This window comes from Dermochelys coriacea, chromosome 1 (genome assembly GCF_009764565.3).
Source record: "Dermochelys coriacea isolate rDerCor1 chromosome 1, rDerCor1.pri.v4, whole genome shotgun sequence".
NCBI lineage: Eukaryota > Metazoa > Chordata > Testudines > Dermochelyidae > Dermochelys > Dermochelys coriacea.
The window spans coordinates 263,089,760-263,110,152 of NC_050068.2; the positions used below are offsets into that span (position 1 = coordinate 263,089,760).

A 20,393-nucleotide genomic window follows, 5' to 3' on the forward strand; every position below is an offset into this window, starting at 1 on the left:
AGTTTCAAAAAGTTCAATGAATAGAAGATTGTTGGGGGCGGAATAGATCTGGACAAGAAGAAAAAGTCTGGAAATAAATGTGAGAAGGGAGGGACAAGCAGTAGAAACAAAAGTGAAACTGTTTGAGCAGCATATTCCAGAAGTCTTGAGGTCTTTCTGAGTGTAGCCTTCATTGATTTGAGATCTACCATACCATTCTTTCACTAGAAGGGAAAACCTATAATGGCAGCAGGCCATGAGAGAGACCAAGTTTGGGAATAATTTAATTAAGTTCTTCTACCTGTGGGTAAGACAGGCAAACAGTGCAATAAAGAAATGCAAGGTCTGGTTGCCCGAATGAAACAACATCATGAGAAATGTTCCTTCTCAGGAGGGAGCTGCATTGAAGATGATGAAAGGAACATGTCTGAACATGCAGGATCTTCAGGTTGGTAAACTTTTTTTATTTCATACTTCTTTCTTAAGGACTGCCTACCTTCCTTCTGGACTATTCTTGAACTCTCATGTTTGAGTAAAAAATATAGTTCTTACTCTATGGTACTATCATTTTAGATGCAGTTGTGATAAAAAAATAAATAGCTGAAATAGGCAGATCTTCCTTTTACAATTTCACCTTTAAAGTATTACTGAGTGTCAGTGAATGCAATGAGTAATACTAAATGAGCAGTATGGTAATAATAATTAAATAACTACACTGATTTATTTTGTTTAGGAGAATCCATCCTCAACATACAGGATTCTGAAGATTATCCACCTTCAAGTTCACCATCATTTTCTATAGTTTCAGAGTTATCTGGCAATGATACTGTTTCAGTCACATCATGCATGTCACATAGCCACAGTAGCTATGTAGTAGCCACCTGTAGCAAAAAGAAAAAAATCTCCATCACCCAGAAACAACCACAGATAAGCTTTTTATAAGAACCAGCAGATTACAGAAAGAGGTAATTGATGAAAAAATTGCCCGGTTTGTTTATGCAACAAACTCTCCTTTCCGTATGATTGAGAACCCACACTTCATTAACATGGTTCAGTCATTAAGACCAGGATACAGTCCACCCAACAGAGCAGATGTCGCAGGCAAATTGCTGGATAAAGTGTATGAAAGAGAAATTGTGCAAAAGGTCTAGAGAGTGAAATTGTTAACCTGAGTCTTGATGGGTGGAGCAATGTCCACAATGATCCTGTTGTATGTGCTTGTGTGACAACAGAAGAAGGGAATGTCTTCTTTACAGAAGCAATTGATACATCAGGAAATGCACACATAGCAGAATACTTACAAGTAGCAGTAAAAGCTAGAACTGAAAAAAAATTCAAATGTCTAGTATGTAGCTTGGTCACAGACAATGCTGCAAATGTATCCAAGTTGAGAAGAATTTTAGAAGAGAGTCCCAAGCTAATAACATACAATTGCAGTGCTCATTTGATGCACCTCCTAGACAAAGACTTCAGTGTTCCAGAAATAAAGGTTAATTTTGCTGAAATTGCAAAATACTTCCGTAACCACCACTTTGCAACCACTGCTCTGAAAAAAGTGAGAGGAACCAAGCTAACTCTCCCACAAGATGGGCGATGGAACTCAGTAGTGGACTGTTTTGAGCACTATATCAAGAACTGGCCTAATCTGATGACAGTTTGTGAAAAAAATCGTGAAAAAATAGATGGCACTGTCACAGCCAAAGTTCTCAACATTGGGCTTAAGAGAAATGTGGAGCACATGCTGAGTACCCTGAAGCCTATTTCTTTATCCTTGAACAAAATGCAGGGAAAGAGCTGTTTTATTGCTGATGCTGTTGAAATTTTGAAGGAACTGAGTGAGATCTTAAAAAGAGAAATATGCAATGACAGAGTTAAATTACAAGCATTAAAAAAACAAAATAAAAACCACCCAAATGGGTCAAGCACTGTCTCCAGCTCATTTTCTTGCAAATATTCTCAATGCTCAGGACCAGGGTCAAACCTTAACTGCTGAAGGAAAGGAGTTGGCTATGACATGGACATCTAGCAATCATCCCTCCATAATGCTAACTATAATAAACTTCAGAGCTAAGGGTGAACTGTTCAAGAAATATATGTTTGCTGATGATGTTTTAAAGAAACTCACACCGCGAACCGCTGGAAGTCACTTAAGCACTCGGATTCAGAGACTGCTGAAATGATCATCTCACTTTCTACACCTGCAGAAGCTACTGCTGTTAAAAGAATATTTGCTTCCTTTGGAGTAATTCATTCCAAACTGAGAAATTGTTTTGGGACCTGAAAAAGCAGGAAAGCTTGTTTTTCTTTTCCAGATTATGAACAAACAGGAAAATGAAGGTGAAGACGACTGTTAGCTGCAGAAGTCAATATCTTAACTTTCTCATGTTGACCTGCCTGACAGTTGATTTATTTATTTTTAATATTTCATTTAACTATTTTAAACAAATATTGTTAAACAAAAACAAACCTCATTTTAAAAAACTTGAATGTTTAACTAAAATAAAAAAAATCATATGCTAGTTTTGTTAAATTATATGTTTGCTGTTGAAGTAAAACATCCAGAATACATAACCTTGTTGTTTTAGTTAAATAAAACAATTTAAATGTCCGTCTGGTGAATCCTCCAAATATTAACGATTAACCGGTTGAATTGGAGATAGTTCACCTCCCATTGACTTCATAAATATCTGCTTCAATTACCTTTGGTAAATGAAATAACCAAACAATCATTCATTTTCTGGTATGGTGGTAAAACTAATTTGAAAAGTTTTCAAAATAAATCACTTTAAAAACGTATAGCGTGTACCTTCTAAAAATAAAACCTACAATTACCTCTGAGTTGTGAAGAATATGTATTAAGGTTATAACAACCAATAAACTTTTATGTAGAAATCCATGATTAAATCAAGTCTTCCTAACTAGTGATTTAAATCAATTTGATTTAAATCAAATCCACCCTGTTTACAATTGATTGCCTCAATCCCTGAATCAAAATTAAGGAAGTATTGCTGATTGATAACAATTGTATAGTACATAGCTGCTGATCAAATTTAAGTTACTATTTTTGGGCATTCAAAAAATGTAGGTGACAAAATAGATTTTTGGAAGGAAAAACCCTTTTACGTAAAAGTTCAAGTCAAAAAATACACTCAGCCATTTCCATTTTGGCAATAAAAATAATACAAACAGTTTAAAATCTTTCAATACATGCAGAGCATTCTAAACCAAATTATTCAGAGAAATATGGTTTAAGAGATCTGGTCTCCTCTCATAAGGACCATCTGGAATGAAGTGTTAATGAATTCACAGATGTAAAGACAACAAAATTACCTCTGCTTCTCTCTTCTTTGCCCTGGCTTTCTCCACTTCATCCATTACTTTCTGGGACTCCTCCACATTTCCATCAGCTCCCAGCTGTTCTACTTTGGCCAATAGCTTCCCAATTTCTTCATTCAATTCATGAACTCGTTCAGCCTTGGAAAAAACAACGGGGAGCTCAATACCGGCAGGTTTTCATGTGTTTTAGGTTTGGATTTTTCTCAGAGAAGCTAGAATGTGCTTGTTGGGATTAATATCCAGAAGTCATTGCTATATAAAATAAACTCTTTAAGGCTAAGTCAATGGACATACCTGTCTATCAGAGATATCTGTATATGAACAAGAAGTGTAGGCCCCACCCACCCTGTATTCTCCAACACGTATACTCCAAAATAGGAAATCCATTCTGCATATTCACAAGTTATTAAATTTTCAAGTTAGGACATTTCTACATCTGTGTCTGGGATTTTCATGATGGTAACTGTTATGATGCAAGACTCTCAAGGCTGCTGAAAGGGCTATCTGCACTCTCCTTGCTTTGTCTCTGGTTATGCTCCCCTTCGAGACCATAAATTTGTTTAGAAATCCTGAACAACAAAAAAATTGTGAAGTCATTGCTCTCTATCCAATAAATAGGTTTGCAGAATTAATATTTTAATATAACTATTCCTCCAAACATGTACATGCACTCACTGGAAGGAGACTTGAATTTTTCAGTTACAAAAACTAGATGAGGAGTACTTGTGGCACCTTAGAGACTAACGCATTTATTTGAGCATAAGCTTTCGTGAGCTACAGCGCACTTCATCAGATGCATCTGATCAAGTGAGCTGTAGCTCACAAAAGCTTATGCTCAAATAAATGCGTTAGTCTCTCTAAGGTGCCACAAGTACTCCTTTTCTTTTTTGCGAATACAGCCTAACACGGCTTTTACTCTGAAAAACTAGATGAGACAGCATGAATCTCTAAGCTCTCTCAACTGCTGAGATTCGGGACAAAAAAATGGAGTTATCACTTTCTCATGGCATGCTCCACCATAGAGACTGAAATTTCCTGAAGGAGAAGTGGATGACCAGTCGTCTCCCTGTTTTTCCTTCTCCTTTCAGGCAGTGTTTCCCAAACAATGAGTCCTAACCAATGAGTGGGTTGCAGAACGGTATTAGAGGAGTTATGTCCATGGCTAGATCACTGGGCCCTGGCCTAAGAACATAAGGCGGCCACATCTAGCTCAGTATTCTGTCTTCCAACAGTAGCCAATGCCCATTGCCCCACAGGGACACAATCCCTGCCCATCCTGGCTAATAGCCATTGATGGACCTATCCTCCAAAAAGTTATCTAGTTCTTTTTTGAACTGTGTTATAGTCTTGACCTTCACAACATCCTCTAGGATATTTTGCCTAGACAAATATACACTTATGAGGGAGGCACCTGGATGGGGGAGTGGGGGCTTGAAGAACGAGTCTGCCCTGCACTCACTCTGTAGTGGCAGCTCCTGCCCAGGCTCCCCACTTTGGGAGTTGCAACCTGGCACACAGGATTGCAGGGCCACTCACATTTGGCGAGCCAGGCTCGGCTGGAACAGACAGCCAGGCCCAGCCCCGTGGGACAAGAGTTGCTGCTGTGGGGTTAGCATGGGTCAGGCTCCCTCTCTAAACCAGATGTCCCCAAAATTGTGGGGTGCGCCCCATAGGAGAGTGCGGAAGAACATTCAAGGGGGTGCAGTGGGCACAGGCCAGCCCCCAGCTTTGCTCTGTCCCGTTACCATCTCCATGTCTGGCCCCGTCCCCAGCCTTGGTGCAGCTCCACACCCAGCTGCCAGCCTCCACTGCAGCCCGGCTGCGTCTCCACTCCTGCCCCCAGCCTTGGCCCTTGGCCGCAGCTCCATTCCCACCACCCCCAGCTATGACCCCCCAGCCTCTGCCCCTTTACCCATGTCATCCTCTTCCCCCGCACCGCCCAGTTGGGGGGGGGGGGCAGGGTGGTGGTGAAGGGGAGAATTACCTTTAAAAATTTGGGAACCACTGCTCTAAACTCCCACATGCACCAGGCCAGGATTAGGGTTGTGGAGCCAGGATTGAGGGTGCATATATGTTATGGCGAGTTGCAAAAAAAGGACACAAAATGCTGTTGGGTGGGTCGCCTTAGTAAAAGGTTTGGGAAACAATGATTTTAGGAACAGATTCGGGGAGGAGAGGGTATCTCTCACAAACAAAAATCCTCAGTTTGGGTAGCCTGTCAAAGCCTAAACTTTCTTCCTTATGAAAATGGTTTGAATTTCACTAATGGGTAATCTCATTTGAATTCACCTCAGGTGCACTTATGCTAAATAAGAAATGGTTACTTTCTGACAGAGGAAAATCACCCCAATTGTAAGTATTCCCTTAAGCAGTCCAAAAGGGCTTTGCAGCATGTCAGGAAACAGTTTTAAATGCTTACTTTAGCTGCAACTTCAGCACTGATCTCTTCTTGGGTTTCTGCTAGTCTTTTCTTAGCCACTTCAGTTCTTCTGTCACAGTCAGCAATGAATGACTGCAAGTGATCCATTGCCTAAAACATCAAAAGACTAACTGCCAGAAAGAACAAGCAAAGCCATCTAGACAAAAAAATCTAGGCAAAGTCATATTTGAGAATGTGTGGGAATTACCTAATAAACTCCTTTTAGGTTCTCTTCACTAGGAAAAAAGGATCATTTTTAACCAGTGTTCAAGTCCTCAGAGAGAAGCCTAGAGTTTACCTCAAACCAGCCAATATGGGTTAAAACTAAAAATGCTTAATCACTGGGATTCTAAATTAGAGTTAATTAACATGTAGTAGTTTAACATGGGTTAAAAATATATCTTTATTTCCAGTGAATATAAGGCCTTAGGAGCTCACAAACATGACTATTCAAAGCATAGATGACCACCATGGTATATAATCTGTAAACTCAGATGCAAAACAGAAACATACTTTAAATTCTGTGGATAAGAATAGCATCCTAAAGCCTCTCTTCGAAACATACATTTGTTACTCCTGGAGGAATTCTGCATCACTGTGCATGCACAGAATTCATGTCCCCCCCCAATTTTTTTTTTCTCTCCATAGAAAATACATTCTGTTAGGGAGGTGCTACAGTTATGCCTTTTGCTCACTAGGGCTGCTGTGGTGCCAAAACAAAGGGCAGTCACTCACCAGCCCAGGGGTCTCAAACATGCAGCCCGCAGGGTTATTTTCTGCAGCCAGCAGCTCTCCATGCCCCACCCAGTGCTTAGAGTGTGTTGCCCTTGCTTCCAGGCACCGCCCCCCGCAGCTCCCATTAGCCGGGAATGGGAAAACGCAGCCAATGGGAGCTTCGGGGGAGGTACCTAGAGGAGCAGGCAGGGCAACACACACAGCCCTCTGCCCCCCTTCCTCCAGGTTCCGACCGCTTCCTGGAGCAGCAGAGGGGCAGGGCAGACAGGGAGCCTGCCCTGCCCCCGGTGCGTGCCAGGCTGGAGCCCGCCCCCGAACTCCTTCTCCAGCCGCACCCCGCCTGCTCCCCAACCCTTTCCCTGAGCCCCCTCCTGGGGGCAGGGAGGGGGCGGAATTGGGGTGGGTATTTCGGGGAAGGGGTTGGAATGGGGGCAGGGAAGGGGCAGGGCTTCATGGAAGGGGTGGAGTGGGGGTGGTGTTCCTCACAACACCCGGCTCGCAGAGCCAGGTGGAGGTGGCACATATGGGGGAAGGGAAAGAGAGCGGAGGCACGCAGAATGGGTCACGACTGGGATTCAGAAGGGCCAATGGGGGAGGGGGGGAGACAAATGAGGGTGGGGGCTGAATCAGGGTGGGGGTGAAGGGACTCATGGGGACAGGGTAGCAGAGACACACAGGGATAGATGTGCCTGACTGAATGGGAGAGGCTAGGGGTCAGCCAGGGTCTGCATGGTGGAGGCTCCCAACTCCCTATCACTCTACCCTGCATTCCCCCCCCCGCCCCCAAAAAACAACTGTTCCATACTTCTCCCACCCACACCCAACAACCTTCCAGGTTCACTCCCAGGCTCCTTCCCAGCAATTGCTCTCCCCCTGTTCCTCCGTTACCACCTGACTCCCTCAAGCCTTTGCACTGCTTCTGATGGGTGCAGGAAATACATTTCTGTACTGTAGTTTAAATGAATTATTAATCAAAGTTCTATATTAATACAGTAGCACCTCAGCGTTCCCTCAGGAATGGAGGTTGTTTGCAACTCTGAACAAAATGTTATGGTGGTTCTTTCCAAAATTTACAACTGAACGATGACTTAATACAGCTTTGAAACTTTACTATGCAGAAGAAAAATGCTTCTTTTAACCATCTTAATTTAAATGAAACAAACACAGAAACAGGTTTTCTTACCTTGTCAAATTTTTTTTTTAAGCCCCCCCCCCCCTCGTTTTAGTAGTGTACATTTAACACAATACTATCCTGCTTGCCTTTTTTGGAGGGTGGTTGGGAGGGGGTACCTCTACTGCTGCCTTATTGTGTACTTGCGGTTCCAAATGAGAGGTGTGGATGACTTTATAACTGAGGTTACTGTATGCCTAGTAAGGAACCTCTTTGTCAAATACACATTTCCTGCACCTTTTTCATTGTCTGTATTGTTACTTGTTGATGGGTATTTTTAAATAAATTACTAAAATAATTGAAACTGGCATGATTATATTGTGTTATTTTGACAAAATAGGCAGAATTTTAAAATATTGTGTGCATAATTTGTATTTTTTTTTGGTGCAGAATTCCCTCATGAGTAATTTGTGATTAGCCATTTGTGCACTATAATGAACCACAATCAGTTTTGAGACAGGAGTTGATGACAAAAGTCGGATGACATCCAGAGGTATGGGGATAACAGATACGGAAACTTAACTGCCTAGCCACAGACACAATACTCAGCTCTAGCCAGACTAGGTGCTTAGCTATTTATATGCCCCCATCATTGTAGTTTGTAGATAATCATGCAAGAGCCCCACCCTCCAAATCTATCGCTTTGTGGACAAGGTTTACGTTTTCTCTTTATACTTAGCATGTTACATCTATTGTATGTGCATAACCAGTGGTAAAGAGAATAGTGTATTTTAAGACAAAAAACATACATCAAGCTCGAAGAAGAAGTCTTGTTCTTTGGATGCAATTTCATAATCTGCTCTTAATGCCAGGTCATGCACCTTCAGACATTCTCCAAGGTCCATCCTCTGAAAATAGACACAAATGATTATTTGGGGGTGGAGTGGGAGAAGAGGTATATTTTAATCTGTAGGAGAAATATTACTATAAGTGGAATGTGTATGATTTTTTCAATTGTAAAATATTGGAAAGTAAACCATTTTTCTTAATGGAACTTCAGATAAGATTATTTTAGTATTGCTACAGGTTATTTCAGTATTGCTACAATAAGAATGTGGCATTTGGAATGATTACAGCATGCAGGTGTCAGAAGAAATAAAGCAGAAAAATGACTAACATTAAGTCAGATCCTATTTGTGCTGTATGACCCGAGAACCATCATCTCCCACCCTAGTTTAAAACATGTTCACTAACCAAAGTTCATGAAAAAGATTGAAGTAATAGACATCCTGTATTTACCTAAACAATTTAAAAGGTCCAAGACACTGCAACACTGTTTTCAGCTAACTGGGTAATGGATAATCTGCAGTGACAGTTGTTGGCCCATACGAGGAGATAAATGACTTAGTCTTAATCATCGTTGAAACTGCTGCAATCTAAGCTTTCTTACAGAGAAGCGTTGTTTAGAACTGGACAGGTTAAATAAAAGTCTGGCTGAAATCTCCCTCTCCTTCCAAAGATTTTGTGATGAGCGAAGACAAACCAGCAGTCTAAGTGCATGTCTTAAGACTTGAGAAATAAAAAACAAACAAAAACCCCTGACCCTTAAATAGTTTATCTTTCATCTAAGGAAGTACTAAAAGGATGCAGTGGAAAGAGGAAGAGGCAAAAGGAATTAGGTAGAAAATGAAATGGACTGAGCCACTGCCCATTTACATGTTATAAAGAAAAAACCTGCAAGAAGCAGAGAATTCTTTTAAAGTGTGCCAATAAGGGTACACACAGCTAGCAGTTAAATTCTGTTTCTAATTTGAAATTCAGCTACAATAAAGCATAACATTCTAATGAAATTAGTTACCTATGAGTTTGTAAGGAGGCAAGACAAAGCAAGATAAACATAACCCAATCGGTTCATACCAAGAGAAGGAACAAAGTGTTACCCAAAACACCATGTTTTTATGCTAAATGAGATTCTGCAAAGGTGTGTCTGATTTTTCCCCCCATGTGAAAATACTTAAGACAACAAAAATAGGTTACCAACATCTTTATTTGACTATATCATATAACATTTAAAAAAAAAAAAAAAGAGTAGAATTTTCCTTAAATCAACAATCTAAGATAACAATGAGAAATATTTAATCAATAAACTATAAAAAGTATCTGAGAAGAAACAATAATTTGTAATTTCTAAGCCACTTGTTAGCAGTGGCCATCCTGCTAAAAAATGACCTCAAGCATGCAACTGTCAGTATGCATGGAAGAGACTTGACCATTGTCAGATACTGGAAATAAGTCACTGCTCTGGTTTAACAACCAAAATAAAATCATAAAAACGAGTTTAAAGCATTTTTTTTAAGAATAAGCACAGTATTAACAGCAGGGGGAAATTTGAAAGATACCTGATATTTGCCTTCAATTGTCAAAAACAATTTCACTTTAACAAGATACCTAATGTATTGCCAGAGGTTCAGAAATTACTGGCATTATAAATTATTCACAAAGATAAACATTTAAGAGAATAGTCTCCAATAGCTCACATCAGTGAAAAGTATGTTTAAAATTTAACATTTTAAAATGTTTGTAGAGAAGTAAAGAACCCTAAATGTTCTTTCTTAGTTAAAAAAAAACCCCAAGTTTTTAGTTCTTTACATACTCTTCATCTTGTTAATCTAAGGTATTTTTTTCCATTTAGGATTTTATTTAATTGCTGAGAGTAACAAGAGGACTGGAGTTTTCCCTATAATTGCTACACAGGACTGTGACAATCATGTTGTTAGGTGACATAAACCAGTAAGAGTTAGTGGCCATGTAAGTTATTATGCAGGTCTGCTTACCATGCTAGCAGATTCCAATTCTTTATTCAACTGGAGTTAGAAGATTTGATTACGAGGAGAATAATGAATTATGTTGTGACAAATGTAATTAATCAACATTAGAAAAAGTGTCTGTCTTGCAGCCTCAGAAAGCACTGCACATTGTATCTAGAGCATTGTTGAAATTAGGACTAGGTAAATTATAACCACTTAAGAGTTAAAACCTGGGTTTAAAAGAACTATCAAATTTGTCAGCACATTGGACAGAATTCCCCCAATCCAGGTGTACACAAAACTTTACCTCAATCTGATGATCTGCAGTAATAAGTGATATAAGAATATTGACATAAGATCTGAAATATGTCCAGCATGAGATGGAATGATAAAAGAAAATTTGAAAATTTTCCAATTCAGAGACAGAAGATTAGACTAGAAGGAAAATTACAAATTATACTTAGTTAATATATTAAAACACTAAAGCAATCAAAAAACAACAACGTTTTGGACATGAAACTATTCAGATTTAAGGTTCTTACACCAAGCTTTGCAGACCCAAACAAAACCTGGCTAGATGATGATATAGTTGTTGGTTCAACAGACTTCAGCAAAGTAGACTGTGCAGAACAAGACACAGGGAACTCAGGCAGGAGGTATGGCTGTACTTGTTGTAGCCACATTTACATGTAGGAGGTCTACAGCCCTAAAAGATCGTTATAAGCGGTCATCTGATTTTCAGTTCTTGGAATGAGGTTAATATTGGTACACTGGTCACTCTGAAACACCAAAAAGGCCTTTGCTGAACCGATTGGATTCTTCACTGTGCTCAGGCACCAAGGCTGACAATGTTTGGTAACTTCACTGAAGTTAATGACTTCTGCATAGGTTCAGGTTTTCATGGATATCAGGTGCCATGACAACTAGGGCACTGTAAAAATTGGTTTGCAAATCAGCTGACAGAGCCAGATACAGTGTAGTCAAGTATTTGGAATGGGACTGGAGATGGAGCAAGAAAATGTTTATCAGGACAGATCTTTTATCTTCTGTGATTTGAGGTCAGGACACCTCTTTCCCATAGGGACAGAGAGCATATTGTGGTTGTCCATGCCTTAGAGGCTGATGAAACTTGAAGTTCCAGATGGCTCTGAAGTAATATATTGTTTGCCATCAGGCCACTACTGAAGGGTTGGGACTGAACAACCACCTTTTGTGCTCCATCATTGATACAGTGACCTTTAAATGTCCTCTTAACTTCACCCTTACAAGTCATGATGGTTTACAGAGGAAGGTAAAGGACAAGCAGAATGGCTACAGCACTGGAAGTCCCTGGCTGAATTTGATCACAAACGTTTAAGAGTATTTGTAGTCACATGCAGGAACAGTGCAAGAGACAAAGAAGAGTTCTTCACCTCCACCACAGCATCTCCTAACTCTCTCACTGCAAACCGGATGCAAGCCCTTCGCTAGCAAAGGCCAGTGTGGCAATATTGAATTGGAGGCTATCAATATATCCATAAGGGAAAAAACTTCCTTAAGGACAAATGACATCCTGCAATGGAGCTCTTGCTTCAGAAACTATTGCTCGTCATCAAATCTTGCCAACTATCCACATATGTAAAACCTTCCATTTTTCTGAAAAGGTCAGCAAAAGGGTGGAAGCAGATTAAATGGCAATTTTTCAAGTCCTCCAATTTCCTAGTTCCAAGTCAGTCATGTTTTAGATAACTATTAATCTGTATTAAGAGATCCTACACATAAGCTCTTTCAGGTAACAGTTTTGCCACTCCTTCTGTATAATATGTACATGAGGCCCTCAGAGTTAGTTAGGAAATATGGATTGCACTGAATTCAGTATGCTCAGCTTTTCAATCACATTAGATCCAGCTGGTACAATGAAATGAATAAACTCAGTGTCTTTATGAAGACAGAACAAGCTTGATGAGTATTAATTAAAACAAGATTGAAGCAGTGATGGTGGGCAAGCTTGATGAGTATTAATTAAAACAAGATTGAAGCAGTGATGGTGGGTTGGGGATAGCAACTGAAAGATGAGTATATGTACCCCTGAATGAGAGCATCCACCATTTGTACCCCAAATTCACTTTTGGAACTGTATGATTCAGAGCTGCTTTTGGAATTTTAACTAACAGCTGTAGCTAAACAGGTCTTTTCCAAGAATCTGGACCTAGTTAGAGTGAGATTTTGTTTCTGTTACAGACCTTGCTATCATCATTCACTTCTTTGCCATATTGAGACAAGACTGGTATAATGAGCACTACAGGGGGTTGCAAAGAGACTATTCAGAAACTGGAGCTAGTGCACAATATAGATGGCCGTATAATGAGCCAGCCATACTGTAGCAGCATATAACATCAATACTTCCAGGAGCAGCACTGCTTCCTGGTAAGTTTCTGGGAGAAGTTCAAGGTGACTTTAAAAAAAAAAACCAACCTAAGTCTTAAATGGTTTGGTATCTGAGGTACTGCATCTTTTCTTCTTCTGTACTGCCACAGTGGAAGACGAGATACTCAAGCTGGAGCACGAAAGGGAGCTTTTTTTTGAGGTGTCCTCTATTATGGAATTCACTCTGTTTTTTGATCCAATAGAGCCAGAATATTTTTTTGTCTTCTGGATATGCTGCAAAGCTTATATTTTCTTGTAGGCACCGGAGGGGCCTGGAGACTGATGTGGATTTAAGTTATTTTATGATGTGAATGGGCAGAGTATCTATTTTTTGTGGGAGAGCTTACTAACTGGAAAGACTCATGACCTAAAGTATTGTAAAGAACATTAGATTTTTAGTTAGGCATCAGATTTAAAATACCTATCTAGAGTTCCACGTTTCCCCACAGAATTAACACCCACACATCCCTTTAATCTTTCCCCTATCTATACTTTCCTTTGGAATACATTAATTACAACATTATAGATTTTCACTACGACATAGCCTGCAACCATCCTTCCCCACTCTATCAGACATTGGCTGATTTCAGGCCAGTATTGCAAGGGTGTCTGCAATATTAGGATTTTACAGACCAGCTGTGTAAATACTAAAGTGTGAGCTCTGGCCAGTCATCTAGAGATTGGAGTCTGACCAATACTGGGAAAATGAAGTAAATGTAGTCAAAGCTCTGGCCCATTTTAACAAGAACCTTAAGAATGTACTTAACTTTCAACAACATGAGTTGTCCTGTTAAAATCAAACAGAACTACTCATGCGCTCAAAGTTAACCATGTACTTAAGTATCTTGCTAATTTGGAGCCTCTAGCCATTTGGTCCTATCCTGCAAGCCTCCTGGAAGGTGTTAAGTGCCATGGCTTCAAGAGATGTTGAAGGTATTCAGCATCTTGCAGGATCAGACCTACACAGTGTACTTTACGGTAGGCACATGGAATGTGCAAAATGTGAGACAAGGTGCTCTCTAGCCCATAATGAAAAAGAAAGCATAAGAGGTTCATCAGTTGTATATGGGATAGCAATTCGCAAGACAACATGCAGTATTTTTGTGGCATGCCTGAGTATCTGTTAGGGAAGTATGGTCAATCTTAAGGGGGGCAGAGTTAAGATTATTGCAGGGAAGCAAAAGTGAATTTCCTCAATTTCAAGGATTTAGTATTTGGGGTTTTTTTTAAACAACATTTTAATAATTTCTTGAACATATATTTATAAATTATGTATAAATCCCTTCATTTTCAGTTTGAACTGGATTTTTACCAAAAATTTCCCACATTTTACAAAAAGTGTTATTCATTTTTTCCTGATTTTCGCTCTACTTTTCGAAACAAACAGGCACGCACACGAGCTCTGAAGTGCACATACATTTGATTTTACTGATGAATCTCACACCCATCACGTACAAATTTCAAGCTGTTAGTAGATAATAGTTTAAATATTTGACACACTAAAATGAGAAGAAAGCGAAAATCTGTCAGAATATGTTTCAGAACGCATGCAAATACTCAAAAGTTTAAACACAAAACAGGAAAAAAACAAAACAAAAACAGGAGAAAAGGATGAAGTGGAGTGTATGCACTGCAAATGGGGTAGCCCAATTATTAAATATAAATATTTATAGGCTAATAGTTCTAAGTCTACAACAGTGAACTATTTATTCCAATGAAAAGTTTTATTTGGGGATTGGAGATATATTGTTAAAAACTTAAACTCTTAAAAACTCAGAGGTGGCATTATTTTAGTTCTGCAGCAAACCATACTGATGAATGGAATTCAAAGCATTAATCTACTGAATACTTTTTTCCTCGTCTTTCCGCCCACCAAAATAAACCCCAGTATTTACCCAGAAAAATTATTAATAGTTTTTTGCACTGATTTGCACCTGTTTTTTGGGTAACACACACCAATAAATCCCAGGAAAAATTTAAATAAAATAAAAACTGAAAACGAAGGGCCCTACCTATGTATTAATGACCTTATCTTTATTAACTATTTGTCTGAAATTTTTCTTACTTTTCATTTTAGTATTCCGATATTTCACTATTTATACAGAAATCTGAAACATAACACTGTAAAGACATGTATAAGCTCTATAGGTTTTGATTTGCAAACCTTGTAAAGTACACAGAGGCCACCACAGTACTTACATCTGCAGGCTGCTTGTAAGCGCCATACCACTAATTATAGCTTAGAAACTCCACTAATATGGGTAGAGTTTGTAATACTAGTGACGGAAAAAAACTAAAGAATTTAGGACTTCTTTTAATAAAAGGGAAAAATTAAGCCTATTTACTAGTTTTTATTGGGCTTAAAAGGCATAAAAATAAGTCTGAAGCCTTTAGGACAAAGTACTTCAGATATAAATGGTCGAAAAAAATCTTATATAAAACAGGTTGTTAGTGAGAGAAACATGACTTTTTTATTTTGAAAGACTCATAACTGGAAAGATCTGGGTCAATTAATCTCAAACTTCCTAAAAATTCTCTTGTGTCTGAAATGTATGGGTTAAGCCCTGCATCCACATAATGCCTGAGATGAACCCTGTGCCCATATAGTCAGATTGAAGGAGCAGGGCATCAATATATAAAATATCAATCTGAAAGAAGAGTTTTTGTCAGAGAAAAGAGGAAAATGTCAAAATCAGGTTTAGGAGAGACATTGTTTTATATGGAGTCACTTTCTGTGGCCCATGATAGCTAATATATTACAGCTTACAGCATGATATAGTATTACCTGTAAAGAACTTGAAAACTGCTTTGAGTAAACAGACATTCACATAGAACAGAATACACTGGGGGTTTTTTAGCCTTAATTTTAACTTTTTCAAATAGGATCTATTCTCTTACTTCCACTGTTCCTAATACTAGAGTATATAAGTTCCTCTTCCCCCTCTCCTTGCCAGCTTCTCCTGCTGGAATATACACAGCTGAGTGTGTGATCCATGCAGTGGCTTTCAAAGTAGAGCTGGGCAAAATTTTCAGATGAATAGTTTATTCAAGGAAAAAGGAAGTTTCAGGTTGACCAAAACTATTCATTGACCAAACTATTGACCAAAACAAACAAACAAAAAACACACTAAACATTGCAGTAATGTCAAAACAAAATGTTTTGTCCCAAAATCGTTTAGGCTTTCAGGCATTTTGAGAAAAGCAAAAGGAAAGGATTCACGAAACAACCAGAGGAGGAGCCTCTCTTGTAAGCTTTAGATCAGTAGTTAGGGTGCACTCGCGTGTGATTTGGGAGTCGAGTTCCATTCTCCACTCTACCTGATGAAGAGAGCCAATATAGGACACCCTAGTTCAAATCCCTTCACCTCATCAGGCAGAGCAGTCAATTGAACTCAGGTCTCTCACATCCCAGATGAGTGACAGCTCAACAGTCATCAACAGAATCTCCCATAATATCCTGGGTCTGGCCAGAGTAGCAGATCCTATATTCAAAACATGAAACTACAGGCAAGAAAAGTAGTTTTATCCTTTCTCCATGGTAGGATTCATCATTCTAAGCAGGTTTCAGAGTAGCAGCCATGTTAGTCTGTATTCACAAAAAAGAAAAGGAGCTGAGCTGTAGCTCACAAAAGCTTATGCTCAAATAAATTTGTTAGTCTCTAAGGTGCCACAAGTACTCCTTTTCTTTATCACTCTAAGCAGTAGTTATGGGAAATGGGCAGAAGTGTACAAACTCCCTTCCAAAAAATATGGAGGGAGATGTACATTTTAAAGATCCATTGCTCTAAGAGGAAGACAGAAGCAGAAGATCCACTTGCGTCTGAGTGTTTTATTTGTTCCCCAATCAAAGCAAGAGCATATCTGATATATAGTGAGACCATTTATATACTATATGTATAAGTGATAGAGCTTTGCATTTGTTTTATTAGACAAAATTGAGAGAAGGCTAGGAAATTCTGCATATGAAAACAGCAGGTAAGAGACAAATATTAAGGCTTAGTAGTTTGCCATAGATATGAACAGAAGGCTTTTCAAAGCTATTGGTTTAGTCATATGAAGCACTGTAGCTTCCTGCTTGCAAATCCGGCAAGTCACTGGTGGAGTGAGCACTATTTCCTTTCAGGAGCTCCTGATCGGCCTTGAAATCATTTTTTTTAAAGCATATGGCTTTATACCAAATACAGTTTTATACCCCTTAACCACACACACAATAGAAGTTGATATTCCAACCTGTTTGAAGGATTAGCAATGAAAGAGAATAGCGATCTAAAATGTTGCCATCTCTCAAGATTTTGTCATGAGACTAGCAATACTTGATGGGTTTTTCTTTTTTATTTAATTTAATTTAAAGCCACTGTTCTTGGAATCATTTGAGTATGCAAGAATCTCTGCTTCCACAAGAAAAAAATAGTTTCTTGCCCTCATGCCTGGGGAGAAAAGCTTGAAGATGTGAATTCTAAAGGCTCAAAACCAAAAGAATTAGAAATCTCATGATTTTTAAGCAACTCATGATTTGGGGTCCAACTTATTTTTGAATGTTTGCAGCTAGTAAAGCTGGAGTGCTCATCCAATTATGCAGAAATAGTCTTTGTAGGGGCAAAATCAGAAATAAAGTCTGAAAACCACCTTGTCTGCATGTAGGGTCACTTACTAGAGAGATATTCTCCTAGCTGAAACAATGGCCAGTATTATAAGGGACTTTAGGGTTAAAATATGGTTAACGCTTCTGTCCTCTGGTCAAAGGATGTCTTTGACAGAGCCCAAAATACTCTGTTTAGCTTCCATTACTCTACTTTGAATGCCCAACAGAAGCTCCGTCCTAAGAAATTGCTTTGGAGAAGCAAGACGTAAGAGGATGCAAAAATAGGAAATAGAAGAAATTGTGTACATTGTTTCTAATAAACAGACTTGAACTCTCTTGAAATTCCATCTTAGAATTTACAGAAGCTTTACAGGTCATCTGGAATTTCATCTGAAAAGACAGCCAAAACAGGTTAATCCCCTGAGAAAGCACTAGGAAAACAACCTCTCCAGACAGTTCTGAGAAGTTGAATGAAGTCCTTTCAAAGTATTACAGGAAATCAAGCAATTCCTTAGAGCATCCATGGCTCAAAAACACTATCACTATGGATCCCAAGTTATACATGTAGAGATCTGGATTATTCAGAGGAACTTTATGAATGGTCTTTGATCCTCAGGAAAGTCTACATACAGGGTTTCTGCCAACGTATGTAATATTCAGGGAGACCCTAGTCAAGGTAAAAAAAGAAATCAGGATGACTAACACCTTCTGGCCACTTGGCTATTAAGCCAGACAAGATCACGTATAAACCTACAGGTCTGCCCCCCACTGTGTTTCTCTGTCTTGTGTTCATATGAATGTTGACTCTCTGTGTGTGAGTGTGAGAGAGAGAATGTCAACAGGGCAGGGGGAGAGGAATTGTGTGTATGTAGCATGAAAAACTGCACTTTGCTGATGGGATTAGTCACAGATAGCTCAATTTAAAGGAGACTCCATCTGGCCACTAATAGCTTAAAAACCTTGTGGTTGAACTCCCAATCCTCTACCGCAAAAACCAGTCAATATACAAGTTTGACCTTGGACATATGCTGCTGTGAACAAGAGAATTTGTTCCTCCAGAAGATTCTGATGGACTCAAAGTTTGGTAACCCTTTCTTGATTCTTACCCGGAAGTCAGATATATCATGATTTTCCTATGGACTGTAATAATATTCTACAGAATCTCATGGAGACATTTCTCAAGGGCAATAATTGGTCAGACAAACTACAAGTTTTTATGTTCCCCTTTTAATAGTGCTGTAGGCTTCCTGAAATGGTTATTTTCCCAGAACCATGAGAAAGTTTATTTGAACTCCTGCTCTTAAAGAAGGTTTCTCAGTAAACAGCAGGACACAGGATAGGTAACAAAGGCTTGCCTCGGGGGATTCCCTTCCAATTGCTCCTAATGAAGGGAATAAGTTACTCAGTTTTTCGTTGGGTTCAGAGCTACACTGTGAGAGACTCTCAGTATCTTGAGGATTCCTTTTGAATGAGGTGGAATAAGTGTTGCTGATAAAAACATTTAGAAATACGGAGATATGTCTTGAGGGGACTGATTCTCCTGAGGTGCCTTGGTTAGAAGAGATGAACTCGACATTAAATAATCTAACAATGCAACATTTGGAGTAGGGAGGTCCAGAAAAAGGCAGAAGTCTTCGATGCACTTAATGAGAACGCACACATTTGAAAATAGACTAAGCTTTTTCATTCTTCTTGAACCAGGAAGTTTGGCCCACACCAAAAATAGGGAGTTTTTATGATCAGTATAGGACTTTGAAGCTCATCTATATATTAGTGGAAACTAGGCCAGGAAGGTGCTTGTCAGAACAACCTTTTTATAGATTTATGGGGAGGAAGGGGGAGAAATGATTTTCTGAGCAATATAGGGTTTCACCACGCATCTGAATGTTGTATTGTTATGGCCCACATACCTATCCCAGCTACTGACAGTAAAAGGAATCTGCAGAGAATCATATCACATCATGGACAGAAAAATCAATCAACCAACCAACCAACCAACCGATATTAACTCCCCCGTACCCCCTTTCTTCATATTTCCTACAATAATGAATTAAGGAGAGGGTAAAGGTGGAGCAATACATGTGGTTATACATAGACCACCATCATTTTCTAACCTGCTAGCACACACAAAAATTTGAGAATAAGAAGTAGTGTATTAGCCCATGGTATTCCTGGAGTGCTACAGAAAGTCTGATTGCTGAACATGACTAAAGAAGAACGAAGCTTGAAGTGAGTCAGTGACTTGAGGATCAACTGCTTTACATTTTTAGAAGGTTTGGGGGGTGAGGTGGAGTGGAGGGCTGTTGAGCTGACTGTAGAGATAACAATGCTCTTCCAAACCAGGACAAAACTTTGTTATGCTAAAGTAAGGAAGAGCCTGTTTTAGGAAATGAGGAAAGCGAGTTGAAACACAAATGTCTGTGTAATCCAGTGAAGCTAAAGATGTGCTCTGTAAATGGTTCTTTCTGTTCCAGGTTCAGCTGCTTAGAATCCACTACCTTCCACACTGTTAGGAGAAAAGCTAAGTCCTCCAAATCAGCCCCATAACTTATTTATTTTGCCCTTTTTCCTTCTCCTCAATTTCTCTCATTCTCTTCTCTTTCTGCTTTTGTAAAGGCCACTTCAGAGAAGGGAGGGATAGAGCTGCAACTCCTAGATCACGAGTACAGAGAACACAAGGATTACTAATGGGTAAATCTGTGTATTTGTATTCTGTGAGCCCTTTGTGCACCTGAGAATACTGTGGAGAAGGGCCCTAAAAGGTTCTATGGCCATCCCCTAGGAATTAAGATAAACTGAACCAGTCACCATGTCTACCTGGGAAATACACTGAGGGACAGGTGAATTATCCATCAAATCTACTAATTTCAGTTCTTCTGTCTTCCAACAAGTCCTTACATTGTTTCCAAGCTCCATTTAGGAAAATCTCTCTGAAGGACATGCTTAATGATGAAAAGAGAAGGCATAGAAAATTGGTGAAGAAATATGAAAAAAAAAAAAAATTCAGGTGGCCCCTCA

The 20,393-nt window shown here is 39.2% G+C and overlaps 1 protein-coding gene across 5 annotated transcripts in view; it reads right to left on the reverse strand.

Moving 5' to 3' along the window:
• The window catches only part of LOC119852892 (putative RNA-binding protein Luc7-like 2), a 58,309-nt gene that overhangs the window by 23,915 nt on the left and 14,001 nt on the right, over window positions 1-20,393 (reverse strand). For all 5 annotated transcript variants that reach the window (XM_038394941.2, XM_038394921.2, XM_043502501.1 and 2 more), the window contains 3 exons: window positions 8,390-8,488; window positions 5,735-5,845; window positions 3,310-3,453 (listed from right to left, as the gene is read on the reverse strand). In XM_038394941.2, coding sequence (XP_038250869.1) covers window positions 3,310-3,453; window positions 5,735-5,845; window positions 8,390-8,488 — 354 coding nt within the window. The remainder of the gene's footprint in view (window positions 1-3,309; window positions 3,454-5,734; window positions 5,846-8,389; window positions 8,489-20,393) is intronic.